Source organism: Lepus europaeus, chromosome 10 (assembly GCF_033115175.1).
Source record: "Lepus europaeus isolate LE1 chromosome 10, mLepTim1.pri, whole genome shotgun sequence".
NCBI classification, from domain to species: domain Eukaryota; kingdom Metazoa; phylum Chordata; class Mammalia; order Lagomorpha; family Leporidae; genus Lepus; species Lepus europaeus.
Window position 1 is genome coordinate 24692363 of NC_084836.1, and position 23915 is coordinate 24716277.

Here is a 23915-nt window from a genome sequence, read left to right on the forward strand (position 1 = left end):
GGGCACAAATGACAGACTTCCTGCCACCCACGAGGAGTTCCCAGCTCCTGACCCAGGGCCAGTACAGGTATCTGGGGAGGGACCCAGCAGATGGGAATAGTGTGTATACATGCTTCTAATTTTTAATTTTGGGAGCCAGAGATGAGCCCAGCAGTTAAGATGCCACCTGGGACACCTGCACCCCATACCAAAGTGCCTGGTTCAAGTCCAAGCTCTACCTCTGCCCTGCTGACACGCAGCCCAAGGTATGGTAGGTGATGCCTCAAGCATTTGGGTCCCTGCCGCCCACATGGGAGACCCACATTGGGTTTAGGCTCCTGACTCAGCCTGGCCCAGCCCCAGCTGTTGCAAACATCTGGGGAGTGGCTCAGCAGATGGAAGATGGAGCTCTGCCTTTCAGATAAAGTAGAAGTAAATTCTTGAAGTGTTGGGGGCCATCTCATCTCTCTGCCTGCCCTTGGGGAGTCATCAACCCCAGCAGGAATGCAGGCCCCTGGCTCGGCCACTGTACAATCCTCCATCACTCCCGTGATCCTAAGCACAGACCTTGGGGTCAAGCCTCCCAGGCTGAGCCCTCTGCCACCGGCCAGCCGCTTCATCTTGGGTCTGTTGCTTAAACCCCTCCCAGCCGCAGCATCCCCGCCTCTACCATGGGCACACTCACTGACCACATGTGTCAGGTGCCTCAGGAGTGAGGCACGTGTAAAACACGTGTAAAACCGCCTAGTGCAGTGCCAAGCTCCAAACACTCTGCCTTTGCCTATGTGAGGTCCCCTTCCCCCTCTCCTGCCCAGCCCCATTGCCAATCTAGGGTGGGGACAGAGATAAACTTGTCAGAGCACAGGCGGGAGGTGGGGAAGAGGCTGTGTACAGCAGCTGGGGCTGTGGGCGGAGCGTGGGCGGGGGGTGTTATGATTTTGCCGGTGCATCTACATAACCGCTACATTTCCCTGCAGCTAAAAGCTCAGTAGCAGGAGCGTCCGTGCTGGCCAGTGCAGACTCAGTGAGGGGGCTGGGCAGCAGCCTGACGTCAGTGGGTTTGGCAAAGCTGATGGAGCATTGGCAGTGCCAAGTACGAAGCATCCTCATCGACACAGCGTGGATGGGGCTCCCCAGACTGTGGCTCAGCTGTTTCTTAGCAACTGCCCTATTTGGGGGCAAGCTGGCTGCGGGGCAAGTGCAAGTTGGGCAGCGGCCCCAAGCAACACTCCGGGCCCGCAGCCCCCATCCCAGCCCTTCATGCTGGCTGGTCTCTGTCTCCCAGGGCAAGGTGACCAGACTGGAAGACCTCCAGGAGGCAGCTTGGCCACTCTGCAGGTCTCCAGGCAGATTCCAAGACCAAAGGCTGGCAAGGAGGCCCTGGTTATCCCCTTGCCCCTAGGCAAGAGCCCAGTTGCCATCTGTTTAACTTCAAACCATCTGAGCAGCTGATAGGATCCAAAGGGGAAAAAAGGGCACCGAGTAAGACGCCCCAGGCTGTCACCACTCAGACCCCAGGCTGGGCAGCAGCCCCTTCCAGACGTAAAACATCCTGTATCAGAGGCCTGAGTCCAAGTCCGGGCTCTGCTTTCAACTCCAGCTTCCTGCTAGTGTACACCCTGGGAGGCGGCATCGTTCAAGTAACTGGGTCTCTGACCTGGCCTGAGCTGCCAGCTCCTGCCTTTGGCTTAGCCCAGCCCCAGCCATTGTGGGCACTTGGGGAGTGAGCCGGCAGATAGGAGCTCTGCCCCTTTTCTCCTTTCCGTGCCTTACAAACAAGACAGGCAGCGGACCTCAGATACGTATTATTAACATCACATCTTCCTGTTGTGATTGCACACCCAACTTAAAATGAATTACCCGATTAAGTTAAGAAGGTGCCGCGTCCCACTTCCAGGAATATGCTGCCAACGACTTTGTCTTCACTGTTCTCCCCCTCAGCCCTTCCAATTAAGTGGAGACCGCGCAGTACACGGTGAGGATAAGCCGAGAGGTTGCTGTGGAGACGGGCAGATTTCTCGTCCTATCACCATTTTCATCTCTCGACGAGAGGCGAGCTGGCAGAGCGCTCGGCCTCCCCGGGGGATGAATGTTCACTGCCAACAACAACGAGGACAAAAGGTCTGTTGGACGGAAACAGACGAGGGAGTGGGTAGGCTTCCAGGTCTCTGCACAGCCCGGAGTCTGCAGAAGACCGTGTCCGCCTTATGTGACTGCCAGGCTCCGCCATCGCGGCTTCACCGGCACCCCAGGCGGAGATGTGATGAGGCCACCATGACCAACAGGCAAAAAACCGTGGTAACTGGCCAAGATCAGGGCTGTGGGGTCCGAGTGTGAAATGATCAACACCGAGAACAGAAGAGGAAGGACCGACGCTGTGGCACAGCAGGTTAAGCCACCACCTGCAGTCCCGGTGTCCCACACAGGCACTGGTTTGAGTCCTGGCTGCTCTACTTTGGACACAGCTCCCTGCCGATGTGCCTGGGGAAAGCAGAGGAGGACGGCCCAAGGGCTTGGGCCCCTGCTACCCCCATGGGAGACCCAGAGGAAGCTCCAAGCTCCTGGCTTCATTTGGGGAGCGAAGCAGTGGATGGAAAAATCTTTCTCTGCCTTTCCAATAAATAAATCTTAAAAAAAAAAAAAAAAAAAAAAAAGGAGACACAGGTTTTATTTCTGAAATGCAAACCTGGTCATCGCAGTCTCTTGCTTTCAACCCCATCACATTCCAGTTCCACAGCAGGATGCGCTCCATGCTCCGCCCCCACTCACTTCCCCTCCTTCCCCCAGACAAACCCTGTGAGCTCTGAGAAGCCAAACTCTTCCCCACTCTCCTGCACTTCTCTCACGGCAGAGCCATTCCTTTGTTCAGCCTGGTAAACTCATTTTCATTCCTCAAGACCCAGGTCGAGGGCCCTGACCTCCAGAGGCCTTCCTCTGCCTCTGTTCCCCTCCCCTCTGCTCCTGGAAGACCGGGCATCACGGCAACATGGGCGCTTTCCAGGAAGTACTCTACTAACATTGCTTGGCAGGGCAAGCACTGTGGCACAGCAAGTTAAGCTTAGGATGCCCGGGTCCATTACTGGAATGCCTGGCTTGAGTTCTGGCTACTCTGTGCGGGTACAGCTTCCTGCTAACGCATCATGGAGGCAGCAGAGGATGATCCAAGTACCTGGGTCCCTGCCAGCCATGTGGCCTGGGTGGAGCTCCTGGCTCCTGGCTTCAGCCTGGCCCAGCCCTGGCTGTTGTGGACACTTGGGGAGTGAACCAGTGGATGGAAGTGCACACTCTCTTTCTCTGACACTCTGCCTTTTAAACAAGTAAGTTTTAAAGATTGTTTGTTTTAATTTGAGAGGTAGCATTACAGTAGAGAAAGGGCGAGACAGAGAAAGGTCTTCTATTCACTGGCTTATTCCCCAAATGGCCACAAAAGCTGGAGCTGGACCGATCCAAAGCCAGGAGCTTCTTCTGGGTCTCCTATGTGGGTGCAGGGGCCCAAGCACTTGGGCCGTCTTCCACTGCTTTCCCAAGCCAGAAGCAAAGAGCTGGATTGGAAGAGGAGCAGCTTGGACACAGAGATGCCAGCGCCACAGGCAGAAGCTTAGCCCACTACGCCACAGCACCAGCCCCACAATTAAGTCTTAAAAAAATTATTTTTTTACTTTGCATGTCTTCTCCCCAGATGCTGAACTTGAAGGGCACAGGAGTCTATTTTTAAAGGAGTAGCTAAAGAAAAGGCAGAAGTGGGGGGAAAAAAATGAGCTATATAACTAAAAACCACCCCCAAACCAGGGAAGAAGTGAAAATTGTTTTGATTCCCAGTAGCTCCTCCTGCCCTCAGACCCAGCCCATGAGCTGCGAGGGCAGAGGTCACGGCCAGTTACAGGCCTCCCCTCTGCACCCTGAGCAGACAGACTCAAAAATTAAGCCGGGGGCACGGGTATTTGGCCTAGTAGAAAAGACAACGGTTGAGACACCACATCCCATATCGGAGCTGTGTTCGAGTCCCAGCTCTGCTCCCAATTCCAGGTTCCTGCTAATGTAGACCCTGGGAGGCAGCAGATGGTGGCTCAAGTAGTTGGGTCCCTGCCACCCACACAGGAAACCTGGACTGAACTGTGGGCTCCTGGCTTTTGCCTGGCCTAGCCTCGGTGATTGTAGGCCATTGTGGGAATGAACCAACGGAGGGGAGATCACTGTGGGAGGGGAGATCACTGTGGGAGGGGAGATCACCGTCCGTCTGTCTCTGCCTTTCAAATACATTTAAGTAACTTAAAAAGGGAGGGGGGTGGCGCTGTGGAAAAGTGGGTAAAGCCGCCACCTGCAGTACCGGCATCCCATATGGGTGCTATTTCAAGTCCCCTGCTGCTCCTGCTTCTGATCCAGCTCTCTGCTATGGCCTGGGAAAGCAGTGGAAGATGGCCCAAGTCCTTGGGCCCCTGCACCCATGTGAGAGACCCGGAGGAAGCTCCTGGCTTCGGATCAGTACAGTTCCAGCCACTGTGGCCATGTGGGGAGTTACAACCAGCAATGGAAGACCTCTCTCTCTCTCTGCCTCTCTGTAACTCTGCATTTCAAATAAACAAATCTTTTTATTTTAAAAAAAAAAAAAAAAAAGGCTTAAGCAGAGGAAGTAGGCCTCTGGCAAAACTTCAACCCACCACACCCTCCTAACGTGTGCTTAAAGGGAATCCACAGAAGCCCAGGAGGAGGAAGGCACCTCACAGGCCAACGCCAGATCTCAGCCACCACTAATCCAGGGTGGGAGCCATCAGGTGTGGCTTTTCCATCCACTTAGTCATCCATCAAAGCCACCTGCTTTTCCAGATCAGGGACTACTGGAGTCCTGGGAACGCCGAGTCTGCAAGACAGGGCTTGTCCTCACCACCCTTGTCTCCACCCGGGGGACCTGGCACACGGCGATGTACCTGTCATCCCAGCCACCAGTCCGCACTGTAAATCTAGTGGCTGCACATGTCACAGGAGCCATTTTCTTTAATGACTTGCCCAACCACCATCTCCAAGGCTCTTCCTTTTGGCGTCATTTTGAAAATGTGAACAAAAGCCCAGCAGTACTGAAAATATGAGAGTACTTCAAAAAGGACATGGAATGATGGAATTAAAAGTTTATTTCAGGGGCTGGTGCTGCGCCATAGTAGGTTAAGCATCTGTCTGCAGTGCCCATATGGGTGCAGGTTCAAATCCTGGCTGCTCCTCTTCTGATCCAGCTGCCTGCTGATGGCCTGAGAAAGCAGAAGTTTGGCCCACGTGCTTGGGCCCTGCACCCTCATGGGAGACCTAGAAGCAGCTCCTGGCTCCATGGCCTTGGATAGGCCCAGCTCCAGCCGTTTCAGCCAATTGGGGAGTGAACCAGTGGATGGAAAATCTCTGTCTCTCCCTCTGTCTGTAACTCTGCCTCTCAATAAATCTTTAAAAATAAATTTAGAAGTCTATTTCATTGCAAAAAAATCGGAAATCCACACACCATTTTCTCATAATGCACATTTTCCACAAAAATTTTGAATACTCCTCATCTACGTATGTGCTATAGGCTAGATTGTGTCCCCCCCCAATGAAAAAAAATACATCACATTACCAACCCCTAGTACCTGTAACAGTGTCCCTACTTGGAAATCGGGTCTTTACAGATGTAACCAAGGCAACGTGAAGACCTGCAGTAGGGTGAGCCCTAGCCCAGCGACTGGGGTGCTCGGAAGCCCAGGGAGGTCTGGTGGAGGACACACAAAGGAGAAAGAGGCAGGGGTCTGAGTGACACAGCCACAGCCAAGGCACCATGATTGATGGCTACGGCCAGGAGCCGGGAAGAAGCGAGAACAGTCACCCAGAGTCTCAGCAAGCACCATGCCCGACTCCTCGACTTTAGACATCTGGCATTCAGAGCTCTGAGAATACATCTGTTGTTTGAAGCCACCCACAGTGTGTGATAATCTGTTACAGCAGCCTGAGCTTTAAAAGGCAGGATAGGAGATGGGGGCGGGCGCTGGGCACAGGGGTTAAGCTGACCTTGGGGACACCAACATCCCACATCAGAGCCTGGGTCAAGTCTCAGCTCTGCTCCTGGCTTCAGCTTCCCGCTAGTGCTCACCCTGGGAGGCAGCAGGTGTTGGCTCAAGTAGTGAGGTCCCTGCCAGCCAGGTAGCAGGACCCAGACTCCCAGCTTCAGCCCGATTCAGCCCAGGCTATTGCAGGCATTTGGGGAGTGAACCAATGGATGCGAGATCTCTATTTGTCTGTCTCTTTCAAATAAAGAAAATACATTTTCAAAATTTATAAAAACAAAAAGCAGGAATTTGGGCTTAGTTCCCACATCCCATGTCAGAGTCCCTGGGTTTCCTAAGCACCCCTGGCTCTCGATTCCAGCTTCCTGCTCACGCAGACCTGGGGACAGCAGTGATGGCTCAGCAAAGTGGATGTCCTTCATTCACGTGGGAGACCTGCCCCGAGCTCTCAGCCCTGGCTCCAGCCCCAGCCAGGGGCCTTTACGGACATTTGGAGAGTGAACCAGCAGACAGGAGTGCTCTCCCTGGCTGTCTCTCTGTCCCTTTGCCTCATAATTAAACAGCAGCATACACAGTGCTCCCAACAGTTCCTTAGTGAAGAGAGCCACTGTACCCAGGATCCAGTGTTGCCCACCTCTGAGGCCTGTGCAGGAACAAAGTGCCAAGGTTTTCACTTTTCTTCTCTACATTTGTCAGTTTTTCAACTTACAGAGAAAATGTCATGAGGGTATTTCAAAAATTCACGGAAAAATGGAATTAAAGATTAAAAAAATTAGAAATCCAGTTTTTCGTCACATGCATTTTTCATGAACTTTTTTTTTTGCATGGATTTCAATATTTTAAACCAAAATAAACTTGTCTTAATTCCAATTTCCATGAGCTTTTGAAGTCCCCTCATATTTCCTGTCTTACTACTCTAGATCAATGCTGCATTGTACCTGTACGCCCTGGGCACTGCGCATATGTTCACACAGCTCATCCCATCATACCCCCAGGGTGGACACTACTACTTAGACCCATTTTACAGAAAAAGGATTAAGCCAACACCCACACAGTCATGGCACTGGCTCGAAACCCAGAGATGAAGCTGTCAACCACCTGGCTTGGGCAGGGGGTGCGGTTTTGGAAGAATCATGAACGCGGGAGCTTGGGCACTCTCCCGCAGGTGCTGCTGCAGTTTCCAGATTCTTCCCCTCTGTCCACTTTGAATATTCTGGAATGAGCTAAAAACACAGCCTGTGACATGGAAAAAATCATGCTCTTCTCATGCCTGCTTACTTTGGAGGGAAAACGCCCCTATTAGGACAAACCCAGGGTCACAGAGGGCCAGTGGGGGACCCCCAAGGCGACAGGAAGAAGGATGTGGCTGGCGCGAGGGTGCCTGCCAATGCCCGCCGCAGGCAGCCCCAGCACCTGTGAGTACTGAGCGAGGAAGCAGAGGACGGAGAGAAGCAGATGGGCAGCTCTGAGAAATGGCGAGACACACGCACGGGGCCCTGGCTTCACGTTCACAGACCACGCACAAACCCAGCTCTCAGACATCCAACCACTTCAGCTGCACTCTGCGTGCGTCAGAATGGTCAGTACCGGCAATTCCATGCCGTTCCCTGGCAAAACTCAAAGAAGGAAACAGCCACAGTCAACGCAGGCCAGCTTCTGCCATCTGCTCTGACGGTCTCCTTCCTCCTCCTCTTCCTCTTGCCTCCTCGCCTCCTCCCTTCCTCTCCATCCCCTCTTACCCTCCTCCTTTCTTCTCCCCTGCCTCCCTTGCCTTCACACTATCTTAGGAGCCTGCTATGGTTTGGACATGGTTTGAGCTCCTCCCTGCAGGGTTCCTGTGCCAAAGCCTGGTGCCCAGGGTGGAGGTGGCGGCACCTCTAAGAGGCGGGGCTCGTTGGGAAGCAGTGAGGTCACTGCTGTACCGCCCTGGGAAGGGACCGCTAAGGGAGCAAGGAGAGCATCAGCTTGTGTGTACAAGAGCTGCCGAAGACAACGGGGAGAAAAGGAGACCTTTTAAAGAGAATGTATGAGGGGAACACAGAAACCAGCCCTGAAGGCACAGCAGTGAGACCCCTGCGTCATCTCTCTTGTTTGGTAATCCTTTAGGTGGGCTTCAGCCCTTCCCCTGGGGGCAGCTTGGGGGAATCCCTCTGCCCTCACACCAAGATCCTGGGGAGGATTTCTCAGGAATTCCACATCTGGAAAACCCCCACCCAGCAATTTCCTAGAAGAGGGGGGAGGGGAGCAGAACCAAGGGACCCATAACCATGAACCCGGATGGGGCGCCCAGTCCTTCAGCGAAATGCCTGCTGGTCTATCGTGTGCATTTCTCTTCATTCAGCTTTACGACCTCGCTTATGTCTGAATTCTTTCTTGCACTAAGGCAAGAACTTTCAGGGCCTGTGCTGTGGCATAGCGGGTAAAGCTGCCACCTGTGTCGCCGGCATCCCATGTGGGTGACAGTTTGAATCCCGCTGCTCCACTTTCAATCCAGCTCCCTGCTAATGTGCCTGAGAAAAGTAGCAGGAGATGGCCCAAGTGCTTGGGCCCCTGCACCCATGTGGGAGATGCAGATGAAGCTCCTGGCTTTGGATCTGTGCAGCCCTGACCATTGTGGCCTATTGGGGAGTAAACCAGTGGATGGAAGACCTCTCTCTCTCTCTCTGACTCTCTGTAACTCTGCCTTTCACCCCATGGGAGACCAGGAGAAGCACCTGGCTCCTGCCATCGGATCAGCGCAGTGCGCTGGCCGCAGCGCGCTACTGCGGCGGCCATTGGAGGGTGAACCAACGGCAAAAGGAAGACCTTTCTCTCTGTCTCTCTCTCACTGTCCACTCTGCCTGTCAAAAAAAAAAAAAAATTTAAAAAGAAATTCTCTGTCCTGCACTCTCTCGCTCTCTCCTGCACCCACCATGATGGCTCCCTCTGGGCTGTGATGCAACCAATGGGGCTCTCATCAGACCAAGATGGTGCATCCAAGTTCTTGAGTATCTCCAAAACTGTGAGCTAAGAGCAGCTTTTCTTTATAAGGTACTCAGCATCAGGTCTGTTGTTACAGGAACAGAATATGACTTTGTCTTACGTCCTTGAGAGCATGCATTAGGGAGAGTCGAGCTGCCCTGTAAGCGTGCGTGTGCCCATGCACAGCTCATCTGCTTCTGGTGGCCAAGCCTTCGTGGCACACCTGGACAACAGGCCGCTCCTGCCTGGGGAGCTGCAGCAGTCCTGCCCTCCCCGGGATGTGGGCTCCAGCTCGCCAGTCAAAGGCTGCTCAAAGATCCCGCGGCAGGGGGTTGAAAGTGGACAAGGCTGGCAGAAGGCTATGTTGCTTTCCTGGAGCCCAGATCTTGGGTTCAATCTGGCACATGGTGTTTGCTGGGATTTGTGATAATGCCCAGAGGCATCTAAGGTTGGAGGGAGTCTGGGACAGCCCGACTGCCCACCTGGAACCTGGTGACCGAAGGCAACAAATCTGCTCTGTCCTGGCTTAAGAGAAACTAGCCATGGGGAGAGGACACAAAAACAGCTGCAGCATTGCCAGTCTCTGGCGCAGTCATTTGCACCCCAGGAGACCCCTCCCTGCTGCAGAGACAGGACCCCAGCCCCCACCCAGGGCCATGGGAGCAGGTGAATGAGTCCCACACACGGCCATGCCTGTGTTCAAAATAATAAGAAGGCTCTTAGTCCCAACCCCAGGCTCAGGCACTGGGCCAACAGGCAAGACAGGCGGTTTTCCTTGGGGGGGGGGATTGGCGGTGGGGGGACGAGTCCCATCGGGTAACTCAGAACCTGGGGGAAAAGGCACACCATGTGGGGCCTCCCAGACAGCGCCACTTGCACCAGGCGCTTTTATGTCTTAGGACTCTGCATGAAGTCAGGATTCATCAACTGCCACATTAAAGGAGAGCACCTTTAGCATTTCAATGACATAATCACATGCAATTATGATCACATACAGCAACACTTTATAATTAATGATGTCTCCACTTCCTGAAATGTGCAGTCCTTATGTCTGGAATTCCAAAGAGGCTGACAGAAGGGAGGTGCTCAATACAGACCGGGAGCTATTATTTAAATCAGTGTTTGATTCGCTTTTCAATGTCAACAGTAAAACCAGAACAAAAGCTCATCATTAGGATGACTCCCAAGTCCGAATGCCCAGGGAGCGAGGTATTCCACCACAGATGCCAACAGAAATGGTCAAGAGCTCCAGCCCAGAAACGAATGGTTTATCCCAAAGAGCGATCCTCATGCCCTAGCAGCCACAGGAACTGTTTCTCCGGAAACGCACGCAACCTCACCCCAACTGCCCTGGTTTGGGTAGCTGTGCTGTCATAGCACTTAAAAAAGCACTCGGACTCATCTCCGACCTCAAAGTGATAAAGTGGTTTCTTCCAGTTAGGGGAGTTTCCCAGGAAGCCATGAGCGCCACGCACCCGCCTCTCTGAGCATGGGTCACACAGCAGCAGGGCACCTTCACTGCTACCATGGGGATTCCCATCTCCTCAACGGGGACGTGGAGGGGCAGGCACCTGGCCTTGGAGCACCCCTAACCCCTACTGGAACACTTGGGTCTGAGTCCCAGCCCAACTCCCCATTCCAGTTTCCTATTGATTTGCACCCTGGTGGGGGGGGGGGGCAGCAGGTGACAGTTCAAGTACTTCTGTGCCCACCACCCACAAAGGAGAGCTGTACTGAGTTCTGGGCTCCAGGCTTTGGCCTGGTCCAGCCCCAGCTGTCATAGGCACTGGGAAGTGAGCCAGCAGACGAAAGATCTGTGTCCTTGTCTGCTTCTCAAAGAAAAAAGTAAAAAGCAGTTCATTTTAAAAATGAGTACACTCAGGCACTGACTTGTTAGAAACAGATATGTGGGGCTGGCGCTGTGGCATAGTAGGCTAAGCCGCCACCCACGGCGCTGCTGACCCATATAGGCACCAGCTCATATCCAGGCTGCTCTCTTCCAACCCAGCTCTCTGCTGTGGCCTGGGAAAGCAGTAGAAGATGGCCCAAGTACTCGGGACCCTGCACCCATGTGGGAGACCCGGAAGAAGCTCCTGGCTCCAGACCGGCACAGCTCCGGCCATTGTGGCTACTTGGCAAGTGAACCAGTGGATGGAAGACCTCTCTGTTTCTCCCTAACTCTATCTCTTAAATAAATAAATAAAGAGAGAGAGAGAGAGAGAAACAGATTTGCCCAAGCCATCAGGCCTCCGGATAGGCCACTGAGAACTACAAACCCGGCGGGATAAACAGACTTTCACATCCACTCTGTCGCCCAAACAGTGCAACAGCAGGGAAGCCCCGGGACCCCCTGACATCTATTTCCATCGTGAGACAGTTCTTCAGCAAACTGTAGTAGAAATGCAGAGGGAACAAAACTTGACCCACGGTAACATCCAAAAAAAAAAAAAAATCCCTACATTTTTAAAACAGAAACAAAAACTAAACAAAAAGCCACCTTTTTTCTAACTGGATTCACAGCACACCCTTGGCGCCTTCAGCAAGGCAGGGGGCGCTGCACTCCCAGCACAGGCACATGCAAGGCCCAGGGTTTACCTTGTCGTAATAGTAGCGCAGGGCCCTGCTCAGCTTGTCGTAGTTCATGTTTGTTTTGTTTTTCCGGAGTCCCCACAGCTTGGCCACTTCTTCGGCTTTGAGGAGCTTGAATTCACCATCGTTGGATGTCCAGCAGATCAGGTGCTCATGTTTGTGGTCCAAGAGCAACTGCAACAGGAACTGCCACAGGGTGATTGCACTCTCCATGCCTGCAGGGACAGGGGCCGGGTCAGAGCCAGGGCGCCTCCCCACCTCCGCTCTCCCTTCCACCCCAACAGGCCACACCACACCCACCACTTCCTGGCTGCCTCTTCCTGAGCAGCCAGGATTCAGATTCCCCCAGAACACCATGCGATCCTCAAACACGTTAGCCACACACATGTGCCCTGAGAGCGCCCGCTGGGAACAACCCACCAGGATGACTGACATGACCCCCTGCAGAGCGAGTCCCCACCCATAGGTGCCCCACTTAACACCAGAGTCTACTCCTGCCTATCGGTCCCTCATACCCCCTACCTGCCAAGTGCACCCTCCTGGGGTGAGGAGTATGGTATATCCTGGTAGGATTGCCTTCCCTACTACACTGATGAGCCTTGAGAAGGGATGTTACAGGGTCACTGTCTGTACTGTAGCTGCACTCCAGTAACCCAGCACAAGGCCCACATGCGGCAGGGGTCCAGTCAGTAGGCAGTCGTGGAACTGAAGAGGTGGCCGTTGCCGATGCACGAGCTTTTCCCTTTCCCAGGCATCGGCCATGCTGCAGGTCACACCCTGGTATCCCAAGCACAGGGATCCTGCTTTTACAGGAAAGTCTAAGAGACATTGTTTTGCTCAGACTTCACTGTGAGCTTTCCCAGGACTGTTCCTTCTGCCCCAAGTACTGTTCCCTGGTGTTGGGGACTAGTGAGCTCCGCATCTATCCTAACCCAGCTTGAGAGGGGCCTTCCGGAATTCCTCAGCACTTGAAGACTTTTTTGAAGCAAGGGGTGTGTAGATTCTCAGTAACAATCCACTTGCTTTATCAACATTCCTAAGTTAATTAGGAAAGAAAAGGCAGGGGCTGGGAGGGGTGTATGTGGTCCATGCTGCACAGCACAGCAGTTAGGACACTGCTTAGGATGCACAGTGCCTGGGTTCAAGTCCCAGCTACACTCCCCATTCTGGATTCCTACTAACGTACCCCCCGGAGGCAGCAGCCGATAGCTTTAAGCAGTTGGGTCCTTGGCACCCATGTGGGAGACCCAGAGTGAGTTCCAGGCTCCCGACTTCCACCTGGCCCAGTCCTGGCTATTATAGTCATTTCGAAAATGAACCAGCAGATAGAAAAAATCTCTCCCTGCCATTCAAATAAATGAAAATTTTGTTAAAAAGAAGAGGTGGTTAGGCTGGCCTCAAAGGCTTCAACCACAGATGAACTGCCCCAAGTGGGCACCTCGAGAGACCTCAGTGTTGACCTGGGCATGATGGGGTGGACACCGAGGCTGCCATGGAAAACCAGAGTGGAAAGCTGGCTTCTGGCACAGGGAGAAGCCCCCAAGCCAGGCTGGGGGGGTGGGGGAGACATGCGCAGGGAGACCTAGCGACCCTCTCTCCCAGAGCAAGCACACACCGCCATCCTCAGGGCAGGAAGGGACAGTGAGGAAGAGGCAGAGCTATGGGAGCCAGAGCCAGTGCCTGGCCAGCCTTCGGGGTGGCCAGATTTTTGCCAACTCCACAGCTCCTCTCAGGCATTGCTTGTAAAAGGGCAGCTTTCAGAGTCGGACAATGAGGCCCGTCCCTCGCCACCCAGCAACAGGCGTGACAACAGTCACCCCGAAGGCATCCACTTCCGCTTCCCTTCCCAGGCTTGGCCAGGAGAATGCATCTCATTGTTTGCTCCGGGCAACGTGGGTACAACACGCCCACAACGTGCATTTCTCCCTCAGCCCAAGGAACGCAGCTCAGGGATGCTCTGGGGCATTTTATGTTGGGTCTTTAAAGGGGATCTTCTTGACAGGCATCAATACCCGCCCAGGGTCACTCCATCTGCGAGGCAGTAAACCCTCCCGCTGTTGGCTCAGAAACCACGACGGCATCACCCGGGTTTTGTATCGGGACTGCCAGGCAGCCAGCGGCCCCAGCTGCTTACGTGAGCCACACTTGGGTTCCCAGAGGATGAGCCGCCAACCTTCCTCCTCGCACTGGTGCTAAGGATTGCTATCAGTTGTCTCGATTGCTTGACGTCTTCATGGCCAAGCGCTTGGGACAGCAAGCTTTCCACTACCTTTGAAGTGCTCAGAGGAACCTATTCAACAGGGCAGAAGGCCAGCTTTGGCGGTGCGGCTGGGGGAGTCGCTGGGGCTCCGGTCCCTGTGCCAGTAAGAAAGTGGCCAGCCACGGCCACCCCTAGCCTAACTGACGTGAACCATCTACCCGTGGGTTTTATAGGAGGCTTTTCTGAGCAGGGCAACCCCCTCCCAGAGCTCCTTGGACTTCCCGGGACCACTTTCCCTGGTGTTCTGTGGCTCAGAAACCCCCCTGGCAGCCAGGTTAAACAGTCTCAGTGCCTCCCTCCTAACCTCTGTAAGACTACAGCCTTGCACTGCAGCGGGTGGAGTACTCGTTCCCAGCCCGCTGATTCAATGGCACATCAGAAAGTTCACGGAAAATGGAATTAAAGGATTCATTTCTTTTGATGTTTGCATCAAAACATGTTGCACTCAGATGGAGTGAACCACAATAGCCAGGGCTGGACCAAGAGTCCAGAGCTCAATCTGGGTCTCCCACACAGGTGGCAGGGGCTGGGCCCACATGCTTCAGCCATCACTCCTGCCTCCCAGGGTGCGCACTAGCAGGAAGCAGGAACTGGAAACAGGAGCCAGGGCTCAAAGCAAGGAACCCCGACAGCAGCCATAGGCGTTGCAAGCAGCACGTGAACTCCTAGGCCAAACGTCTACTCCTCCGCATCTCGGATTGGAGCCTGGCCATGTGACTCCATCTGGCCAATGCACCACTGAGCAGAAGTCACCACAGGGCATCCTGGAGGCAGGGTCTCGAGAGGTGGCCTGAGTCTGCACTTTTCCTGCTGCGTTCCAGCACTGTCCATGAAGCTGTGGCCACATTAGGAGACAAATGACGCTGACATGAACTACCCAGAGCACAGAGCCCAGCTCCACCAACCCATGGTCCACAGCAACATCCCCTTGGCCAACCTGTGAGAAAAATCAATGCCTCTAGCAGCCAGTGCCTCGCAGGACTGGCTGTTCCACAGCAACACCACAGTGCAAGTTGACAATGACAGTGTCCAGTGTCTTGGTTTCAGCAGAACTCCCAGGCCGGCGCTGTGGCATAGAAGGCTAAGCCTCTGCCTGCAGTGCTGGTATCCCATATGGGCGCCTGTTCGAGTCCTGGCTGCTCCACTTCCAACCCAACTCGCTAAAGCAGTGGAGGGTGACCCTGGCACCTACGTGGGAGACCTGGAAGAAGCTCCTGGCTTCAGTCCGGCCCAGCTCCAGCTCTCACAGCCATTTGGTGAGTGAACCAGTGGATAAGATAGGTCTCTCCCTCCAATTCTGCCTTTCAAACAAAACATTTTAGAAAGTAAACAGAACTCCCCCATTACCTGGGGAGTCTCTTTGCACCTACATTCACAATTGTCAAGCGTGTCTAGACTCGAGACAGCACACTCCTGGAGTGGTGATGGTGGTGGTGATGGTGGTGGGGTGACTGGCTGTTCGGGTCTCTATGCTTAGGCCGCAGAGGGCTAAGCCAAGGGCATGAGCAACAGGGTGGACAAAAAACGTCACAGAGCAGAGAGGGAACTGCCAGAGAGGCACAGGGACCTTGCTGCTTCAAAACTGAGCGGAAGGCAGGCAAGGAGCAGTGACCCAGGAAGCCCAGAGCTGCCCCGGTGACTCTGAGACCCCGCAAAGCCAGGGAACTGGCCCTGAGCCCCGGGGGATTGCTTGTGAGCAACCCGGCTCCTATGGGGGTATGGGGGAGGAGGAGGGACCAAGCCCCTCCTGTCTCAGGCAGGCCCAGCCCGGAGCCGTGGGCCTCACTCCCCTCCTCCACCCGGGCCCCTCTGCCAGTGTCCCCGACTACAGTCACCTGACAGAGCTACCCCGTTGGGAATCCCGGCCATGTGTGACAGACTCGGAGAGGAGCCCGGGAGATACTGCCTTGTGGGCCCAGCATCGCACCTCCAAAGCTCATTTCCACATGCAGAAGTCGCTCTGGGGTATCCCGGAGGCCCAGCTGCTCTGGCCAGAGCCATCAATGCCATTACAGTGGGTGGGTCTACGTGGGGGGGCAGTAGCCAGTGCATACCAGCGGACACCAAAGCACAAGATTTATAAATTCTTGCAGGAAACTCGGTTCCCTGAGCTCATATTCTCGAACTCCAGCCTAAGAAATACTGGAGGCTGGCGCCGCGGCTCACTTAGCTAATCTTCCACCTGCGGCACCGGCACCCCGGGTTCTAGTCCCGGTTGCTCCTCTTCCAGGCCAGCTCTCTGCTGTGGCCCGGGAAGGCAGGGGAGGATGGCCCAAGTGCTTGGGCCCTGCACCCGCATGGGAGACCAGGAGGAAGCGCCTAGCTCCTGGCTTTGGATCAGTGCAACACACCTGCCGTAGCAGCTATCTGGGGGGTGAACCAACGGAAAAGGAAGACCTTTCTAATTCTGCCTGTCCAAAAAAAAAAAAAAAAAATGCCGGATGACTGGGGGTGGAGGTGTATTTGGTGCCACAGTTAATACGCAGCTTGGGACATTCATATCAGAGTATCCAATACAAACCCCAGCTCCGCTTCCAATCTAGCTTCCTGCTAATGCTCACTCTGGGAAGTGGCAGGTGAGGACTCAAGTTCTTGCATCCCTGCCAACCACGCAGGGACCTGGATGGAGTTCCAGGCTCCTGGCTTCAACCTGGTCCAAGCCTGGCTGTTGTGGGTATTCAGGGACTGAATCAGCAGACAGCGATTCTGCCTTTCAAGTAAAGTGAAGATAAATACAGAACTTGATAAAGACCCACTGGCGGGAGCTGCTGCGCCACGCCGGGGGCCTCTAGGCTTCTGTGACCTCAGCCAAGAGGGCCCTCAGGTGCTGCTCCCACCCCATCTTCCTCGGGTGCCTCCAGGGGGAAGAGGAGCCGTGTGTGGGGCAGAAGAGACAAGAACGTTCTAAGGTGTCAAGCCCAGGGCCGTGATGACAACACGGCCCCTGACGGCTGCCCACGTCTACTTGGAAACAGGCCCACGGGGGTTCAGCCAGCGGCCACCAGGGCAGTGAACGTACGGCAGAGCAGCGGAGGTGGCCCGAGACTAAACAGGCCGATTGCTGGTGCAGGGAGGAGACACTGCGGCAGTCTCTACTTCTGTCTGCCCTCCTTGCTGGCTTTCAACTCTGGTTTTTAAGGAACACAAATAATACGGAAATAGTTTTTGCATTCTTCTTTGTCTTTTCTGCGTCTTTTTTCATTTCTGATTCATTCTTAAATCTGGATGGAGCTGCAATCACCAAGGTGCCTCTCACTGTGCCCTGGTGTTCCCTCTTCCCTCCTAAGAGCGGTCAGGTCACAGGAAGCGGTCTCAGCTTCAGGGGCCCTGGACCCCGGTCCCCGCCCTCCTTCCAGAAACCTTAGACAGATGTGCCTTCCTCCAGCCACAAGGTGGCGCCAGACGTCTTCATGTGTGTTGCCTACAGCAAATGAGGGCTTTGTTTTCATTCTTAGAAGTCCCAATACCCACGGATTTATAGTCTCCTTTCTATTGCTGGCAACCTGGTGCTTCTCTTTGCACATCCCTGGTTTCATACGTCAAGCTGCACCACAGGGAGTGGAGGGGGCAAAGTGATTATTACCGATGTCCTTAAGCTTAGATGTGGACAACTCATGTTAGCCAACATAAAAAAAAGTCAGAAATGACAGAGCCCCAGGATAGGAGGAAAACACCCATGAAATAAACTACATGTCTCCTGGTTTGTTCAAACACACGAGAGGGCAGGTGCGTGGCCTAGTTGTGAAGCTGCCCATTGCGATGCCTATGTCCCAGATCTGAGGGCCTGGGTTCGATCCCTGGCTCTGCTCCCCGTTCTAGATTCCAGCTAAAGCAGACCCTTGGAAGCAGCACGTGATGGTTCAAGTAGTTGGGTTCCTGGCACCCACGTGGAAGACTTGGATCCAGTTCTTAGCTTCCAACTTGAATGTGGCCCTGTCCCAGTCACTGTGGGCATTTGGGGAGCAGAATGGTGGGTAGGAGTTCTGTTTCTCTCAAATACAAAGATCAACAAAATGTTTAAAGCATGCATGGTTTGAAATAAAAAGTGAGGACTTGTCTAAACCCTTCTTACTAAAACTTCTCCTAAGTTCAACCCTTCTGTCCAGAGTTGTGTCTAGTAGGCCTCTTCATGCTGTTACTCGGGCTAAACACGGGAAACGACATTTAAAAAGCGGGCTGATTTTGGTGCAAGAACTTCTGAAATCCACACATACAAGAGACCTCCAGGAAGTTTGTGGAAAATGCATATTAATTATGGAAAAACTGGGGCTGGCACCGTGGCACAGTAGGTTAATCCTCCACCTGCGGCACCGGTATCCCATATAGGTGCCAGTTCTAGTCCTGGCTGCTCCTCTTCCCATCTGGCTCTCTGCTATGGCCTGCGAAAGCAGTAGAAGATGGCCCAAGCCCTTGGGACCCTGCACCCGTGTGGGAGACTCGGAAGAAGCTCCTGGCTTCGGATCGGCACAGCTCCGGTCATTGCAGCCATTTGGGGAGTGAACTTTTCTCTCTGTCTCTCCCTCTCACTATCTGTAACTCTACCTCTCAAATAAATAAAAAATCTTTAAAAAAATTATGAAAAAACTATGCACGGATTTCACGATTTCTCATAAAATAAATTTATCATCTTAATTCAATTTTCCATGAACTTTTTCAAATACCCTCGTGTTATCACGGCCTAAAAGAAAGGGCACGTCATTCTACGAAACAAACCCTGAGCCTATGACAGGGAATTGGAAAACAACATTTTGTGTTATTTGGGGTCTGTAATAACCCATCCCAGAACCACCTGAAGGCATTCAGTAGCCAGGGGTAACATTTGATATACACAAGCGGCATAAATCCTGAAGTCTCTTATTTTTGTGAGGGGGAACTACGATCATTTAAGTTTTTTTGTCCAGAAGACAAAATTATTCTCAATCACTATGTGCACAAAAAAATGCCAAAGGCCAAGCTCACATTCCTGGGAACCCTTATCATCTATTAACACACTTGGATTCTCATTCATTCTGTGAATAGCTACGGATCGCCCGGTTTTCAGAGAGCACAGAGAACTGGAGACGAGAGGTAGATGTTGTATCTGTCTCTCAGTTTGCAGGGATTTTAAGCGACACTGCAAAACTCTTCCAGCTAGGCCAAGAGAAAGGCTTCTTGGAGGTGAGCATGACTACTGCCGTAAACCAACACCGGCAACTGTGCGTACAACCACCCCCTTCCCTTCTGGAGCCCTGAGCCGTCTCTGGCCAGAGAAGTGACTTACACACGGGATAGTTTTCTTTCCCCAAGGATGGCTACCTTAACGCTGGCCAGGAAGGCGGCCCTGGCCATCCTACTTCTGCATCTCAGTCAATCCCTCCCATCTCGCACCCAGCCTCATCTCATCCCACGCCAGGCGGCCTCATGTGGGGACCTCCTGCAGCCTTAACTGGGCAATGTCCCCAAACTTAAGGTTCCTGGTACAGGGGTTTGTTCTTTGGGGGCTTAAAGGGAGAGCTGGTCACCGTTCCAGGTGAACAAGGAACAGGCAGTGTGTCGCGGGAAGCAGCGAGTGGATCTCAAGGAGATGGTGAGTGGGCTAACTTTAGCTCAGTGGCCGGGACATCACACCCCTCCAACAAGGCTTACAAGTGGCTTTCAACAGATGCCCCCAGCGAGGATTCTATAGGTGGAGACACCGAGTTTTTCTGCCATCATTCATGGGCATCACCCAGCAACTCTAACACAGCACCTGACAAACAGGCACCCACCAAAAAGGTAGGCAGGCAATCGGTGTCTTTGGCTCTTCACGGTCTCGTGCTTGACACATGGCTTCAGCGGCTTCTACGGTGAGCTCACGAGCCCAGACAGAATCTTCCCCCTTCCCTCAGGATGAAGCTGGCCTCGTGTCTTTCCCCAGTGTTTTCCGCCTACCTGAGCCCCACGTCCGCCCACATGGCCTGGCAGGTAGTCAAGGGACCCTGCGAGGCATGACCTTCGACCCATCCACAGGCTGTGCTGGGTGGTTCCAGGGACAGAAGCCGGAGCCGTCCCACAGAGGCTGCAGTTCGTGACGGCCACCGGGTTAACCACATCCCCCTCCTCGCGGGCCCACACACCCCGGAAACAGACTCAGAAGTCCCGGGCATGGCAGGGACGATCTTCCAGGCGACCCACTGTATTCAAATGGCAAACCATGTCTGAACCAGAGGTGTAAGCCCGTTAAACCAGAGGTTGGCCCAGCGCACAACAGTGCCTGCTCTGCCCAGAGACCCACGTAGATGGCCAGGCTATGCCAAGAGTGATCTTTCTTTAAACAGATGCACTGTTACTTCCTGGATGCATTTTGGGGATGAAAACCCAAACATTCCCTCTCTGCACTGTTTTTGTTGCCTTTGTGTTGCATGCGTCCCCCTCGAGCTCTCCCCACTCCGTAGCGCACGGCTGCCTTTCCTGCAGCTTGCCGGCAGGAAACTGGAAAATGGGCCACAGGAAACCCGGTCTCCTACACCTGTCCCACTGTGTAATTGCAGCTCTGGTTTCATTTTGTCTCGTGTGTCGGCTCTGTTTTAACCCTGCACAGGATCACCGCTGGGGTTCAGGACCCCAAGTCCTTCCTCCCCCACACAATTAACCCTGGGAATTCACGCCAGGGCAAGGGCACCGAAGCCGATTCTCCCAGGAGCAGTCATTTATACGGCAAGGGTGTGGGCCCAGAAAGGGATTCTGCAGCTGTGATAAAGCCACCAGTAAGTTCCCAGTGAACATTCAAGACGACCTCACCTTCCTGCACAAAGCCAAGGTGACGTCACATTCCCGGGACGAGCGAGCCCCGGCTGCCTGAGGAATTTTCACTCGGCACATCTCGGCAAAGAACACACGAAGCTACGCTCCAGTCGTACCTCATTATAATCAATCTCATTACAATAGTATTTCAACTTATGTTTCCTAACAGTATCACAACTGCTAGGTTGAACTACATCAAATTGTTGCTTTTCATGAATCAAAGTCATGACCATCAGGGCATATATTCAACCTCAAACACATCACACACACAGGGCAGGTACAGACACACAAAGCCAAGTGCAGTACAGAGGCGGTGTCTTGGTGTATTTGGTCTCATGGACCCTTTGCAGAATATAGAATTCCATAGGGGAAAAAAACAAGAGATATTTCTACAAAATACATAGAATTTCGACAGGGTATTTAAACCATAGCTTCCAACTTCCACGTGAACAGCGCCCATCTGCAGAAGGCGGAGCTGTAGCCCTCTGCCAGCAGCAAACCTGTGCTCACGGAATTCGAGATCAGAGCGCAGGCCGAGAAACAACGCACTGCCCCTTTGCACAGGCACCGACCTTGTCACAGCGCTCACGTTCGAGGACCGCTCACTACACAGGGCTTGCACGCAGGACTCGTGGTTCACTCTGCCCACGAGGAAGCCATGACTGTGAAGGCAAAAGATGTCCATGGTTGCAGGAGAATCAGAGGCCAACAGAGGCTCGGGGTCTGGAGCGCGTAGCCCTGAAGTCCTGGTTCTTCATCACCACCCAGACTAAACACACACCCCACTGCTGTCACAGGAGTCCCGTTTCACTTCAGGACACCACGACATCCACTGAGAACCAACCCTGCAGTTTCCCCGTTCCCTTCTGGTTTCACTGCATCTGGGACTCCAGTTGCCCCAGCAGGTTCTGTTCCCAGAAAGAATCCCATAAGTGCTTCTCCCTACCCCCGGGGGTGGTGGGGAGGCCTGGACCCAGCACGGTAGAACGAGAGGATGACCTGAGCGAGTCAGCCCGACTCCAGAGAGTGCCCCAAACACACATGCCTTGCCCATCGGAGACACATGGCAAGGACTGCTGCAGCTAGACCAGGGGCCAGCTGGGGAGCCCCTGGGTCTGCACAGCCACAGCACATGGCAGGGGACCCGGCACCCAGCGGGACCTCAAAGGCTTTCCAGTGAAAACAGTTTTCCCCTCCAGGGGTTCTGAGAAGGCAGCGTTTGGAATTTCAAGAGGATCACAATGTGTCTTACGAACCACTGTGTGCAGTCAGTACAACCTAGTAAAATCTTGCTCACTGACCTTAATCTTGAGCCTCGACTAATAAACACCCTCACCTCCAGTGAGTGTGTCTCTCCTTCACCCCCACACCCACCCGACTCTGGGATTCCTGCATTTCAGAGGCCTTTGCTCAAATGGAAAAACATTTTACTCAAATTGTTTGTCCTATGGGTAAGATCCAGGGCAGTGCACAGAGGCAGTGTTGGAAGTCAGGACACACGCAGTCTCAGGGCAGCCAAGGCCTCCGTAGGCAGTGATCTGAGGCAGGGACATCAGCTTCTCTCTTCCCATCTCCCCACCCGCAAGGCCAGCCCCAGCCCTCTCCAGCTTGGTCCATGAACGTGATCAAAGCCGAGACTCGTGATGACAAAAATAATCTTGAAAGCAACCACACGTAGCCCGTGTGACCACATTCACTGTGGAAACGAACTCTAAAGTAAGGATGGAACAATGCCTCAGCTTCACATAGAGCCTTCCCAGGGATCTTTCCTCAAACCTGCGGCTGTCTTCACATGTATAGAAGCATGTACCGACTCAGGTCCTGTAAGACAGTTTTCTGCAAGTCAAACTGTACCTACGGCTTCCTCTAGGAGGAAATCGTCTTCCAGATAAGCTGGAAAGCTCCGGGCTGAACACGAAGGTAGCAAGGGTCCAAAGTGCAAGCCCCGTGCAGAGAGGGGGCTTTTGCACCACACAAAGCCATGATGGTTTTTCCACATCCAGAGACTGCAACATTTCCTGCCCGAGCATCCTCTAAGCTCTTCTATTGTGTGGCAACTGTAAAATCTTTCTAAATCAGGACTTCCTTCAATTATGCGTTAGGGCTCTCTTTCTGGGAAGGGTAGACCCAAGGCAAAAGGTAGGAATTCCTGCAGCACCACCCAGTGGAAACAGTGGCGCGCGCACGCACACACACACACACACACACAGGATAAAATGTAGTCAGTAAAGGAAAATTCGGGTCTTCACTTTTCTAGCTAGAAACCTGGTCACTGTTCTTTTTTCCATGGATGCACTCCGGCACTGTGTTCCACTCACAGGAGCCCTTTAACATCACGTCTCCCCTTGTCTCCGTCTTGCACATGCGCACGTGTGTGCATGCACACACCACCCCCACACGCTGGGCTCCCCCACCCCCCATGTCAGCAAGGACGGTGGAACCCTGGGGAGGAAGGACTCCAGGTGGGCTCAAGTGTGGGCTGCGACACCATCCCTTCCTTCCAGAAGGATCCCAGGGGACGCTGGGGACCAGCTGTGCTCAGCTTCCCAGGTCTGACGCAGCAATGGGCGGGGTCTGGCAGGGAAGCACCCAACCACCTGCGCACCTTCCCCTTGCCCGGCTGCACCCATCAGGGTCACCTCTGACATCTGCACATTCTGCTTCCAGAGTTCTACCCTGGTGAAAGTTAGAACCCTCTCTCCCCATAACTCCTTCCACGATGGGCATCGCTGGCACTCCCTGTCCCAGGCCCCCAGGGACCCCTCTGCCTTCTGTAGGCTGGTTCAGTCGGTCTCCGTTCCCTGCCATCACCAAGACATCGCTCTCTCCTCTAGCGCCTGCTTCTCACGCCCGCGTGACACACGGGGCTCACATTTGCTTGGGAACTGGATGGAGCAATTGGAACCCTTGACCTTCTCTTTCCAACTGTCCTTCACAGAATGCCCTGGTGGTGGCCTGGAGACGCAGAGAGGCCACGCTCCTCCCGGGAAAACAGGGAACTCTGTCTTCTCCACAGAACTTAAAATAATAAAGCACCACTGTTTCAGCCATTTCTGGATGCTCGAGCCGCTGAAGACTCCCGCCCTCAACAGCAGACCCAGGGAAGCCACTTGAAATCTTTTCAACACGGTAGACACAGAAAAGGAGCTTCGAGAAACACTTAGCAGGACAAGATCGGGCTTCAAACTTCCTATCAGACCATATTGGAGCTGCTGGTTATTTACGAAGAGCCACCACATCAGCAATCTTTTTTCCTTTCCGAAATTTAACATTTGCCAAGATGTACTGGTTGCTGGCCATGTCAAGATGCAGGCTGCAGTACGTGGTGGCCAAGTTCGCTCGTCTCT

At 53.6% G+C, this 23915-nt stretch overlaps 1 protein-coding gene across 2 annotated transcripts in view; it reads right to left on the minus strand.

Moving 5' to 3' along the window:
• Window positions 1–23915, minus strand: part of ELK3 (ETS transcription factor ELK3) — a 71187-nt gene that overhangs the window by 34321 nt on the left and 12951 nt on the right. For both annotated transcript variants that reach the window (XM_062203090.1, XM_062203089.1), the window contains exon 2: window positions 11553–11761. In XM_062203090.1, coding sequence (XP_062059074.1) covers window positions 11553–11759 — 207 coding nt within the window. In that variant the 5' untranslated portion in view covers window positions 11760–11761. The remainder of the gene's footprint in view (window positions 1–11552; window positions 11762–23915) is intronic.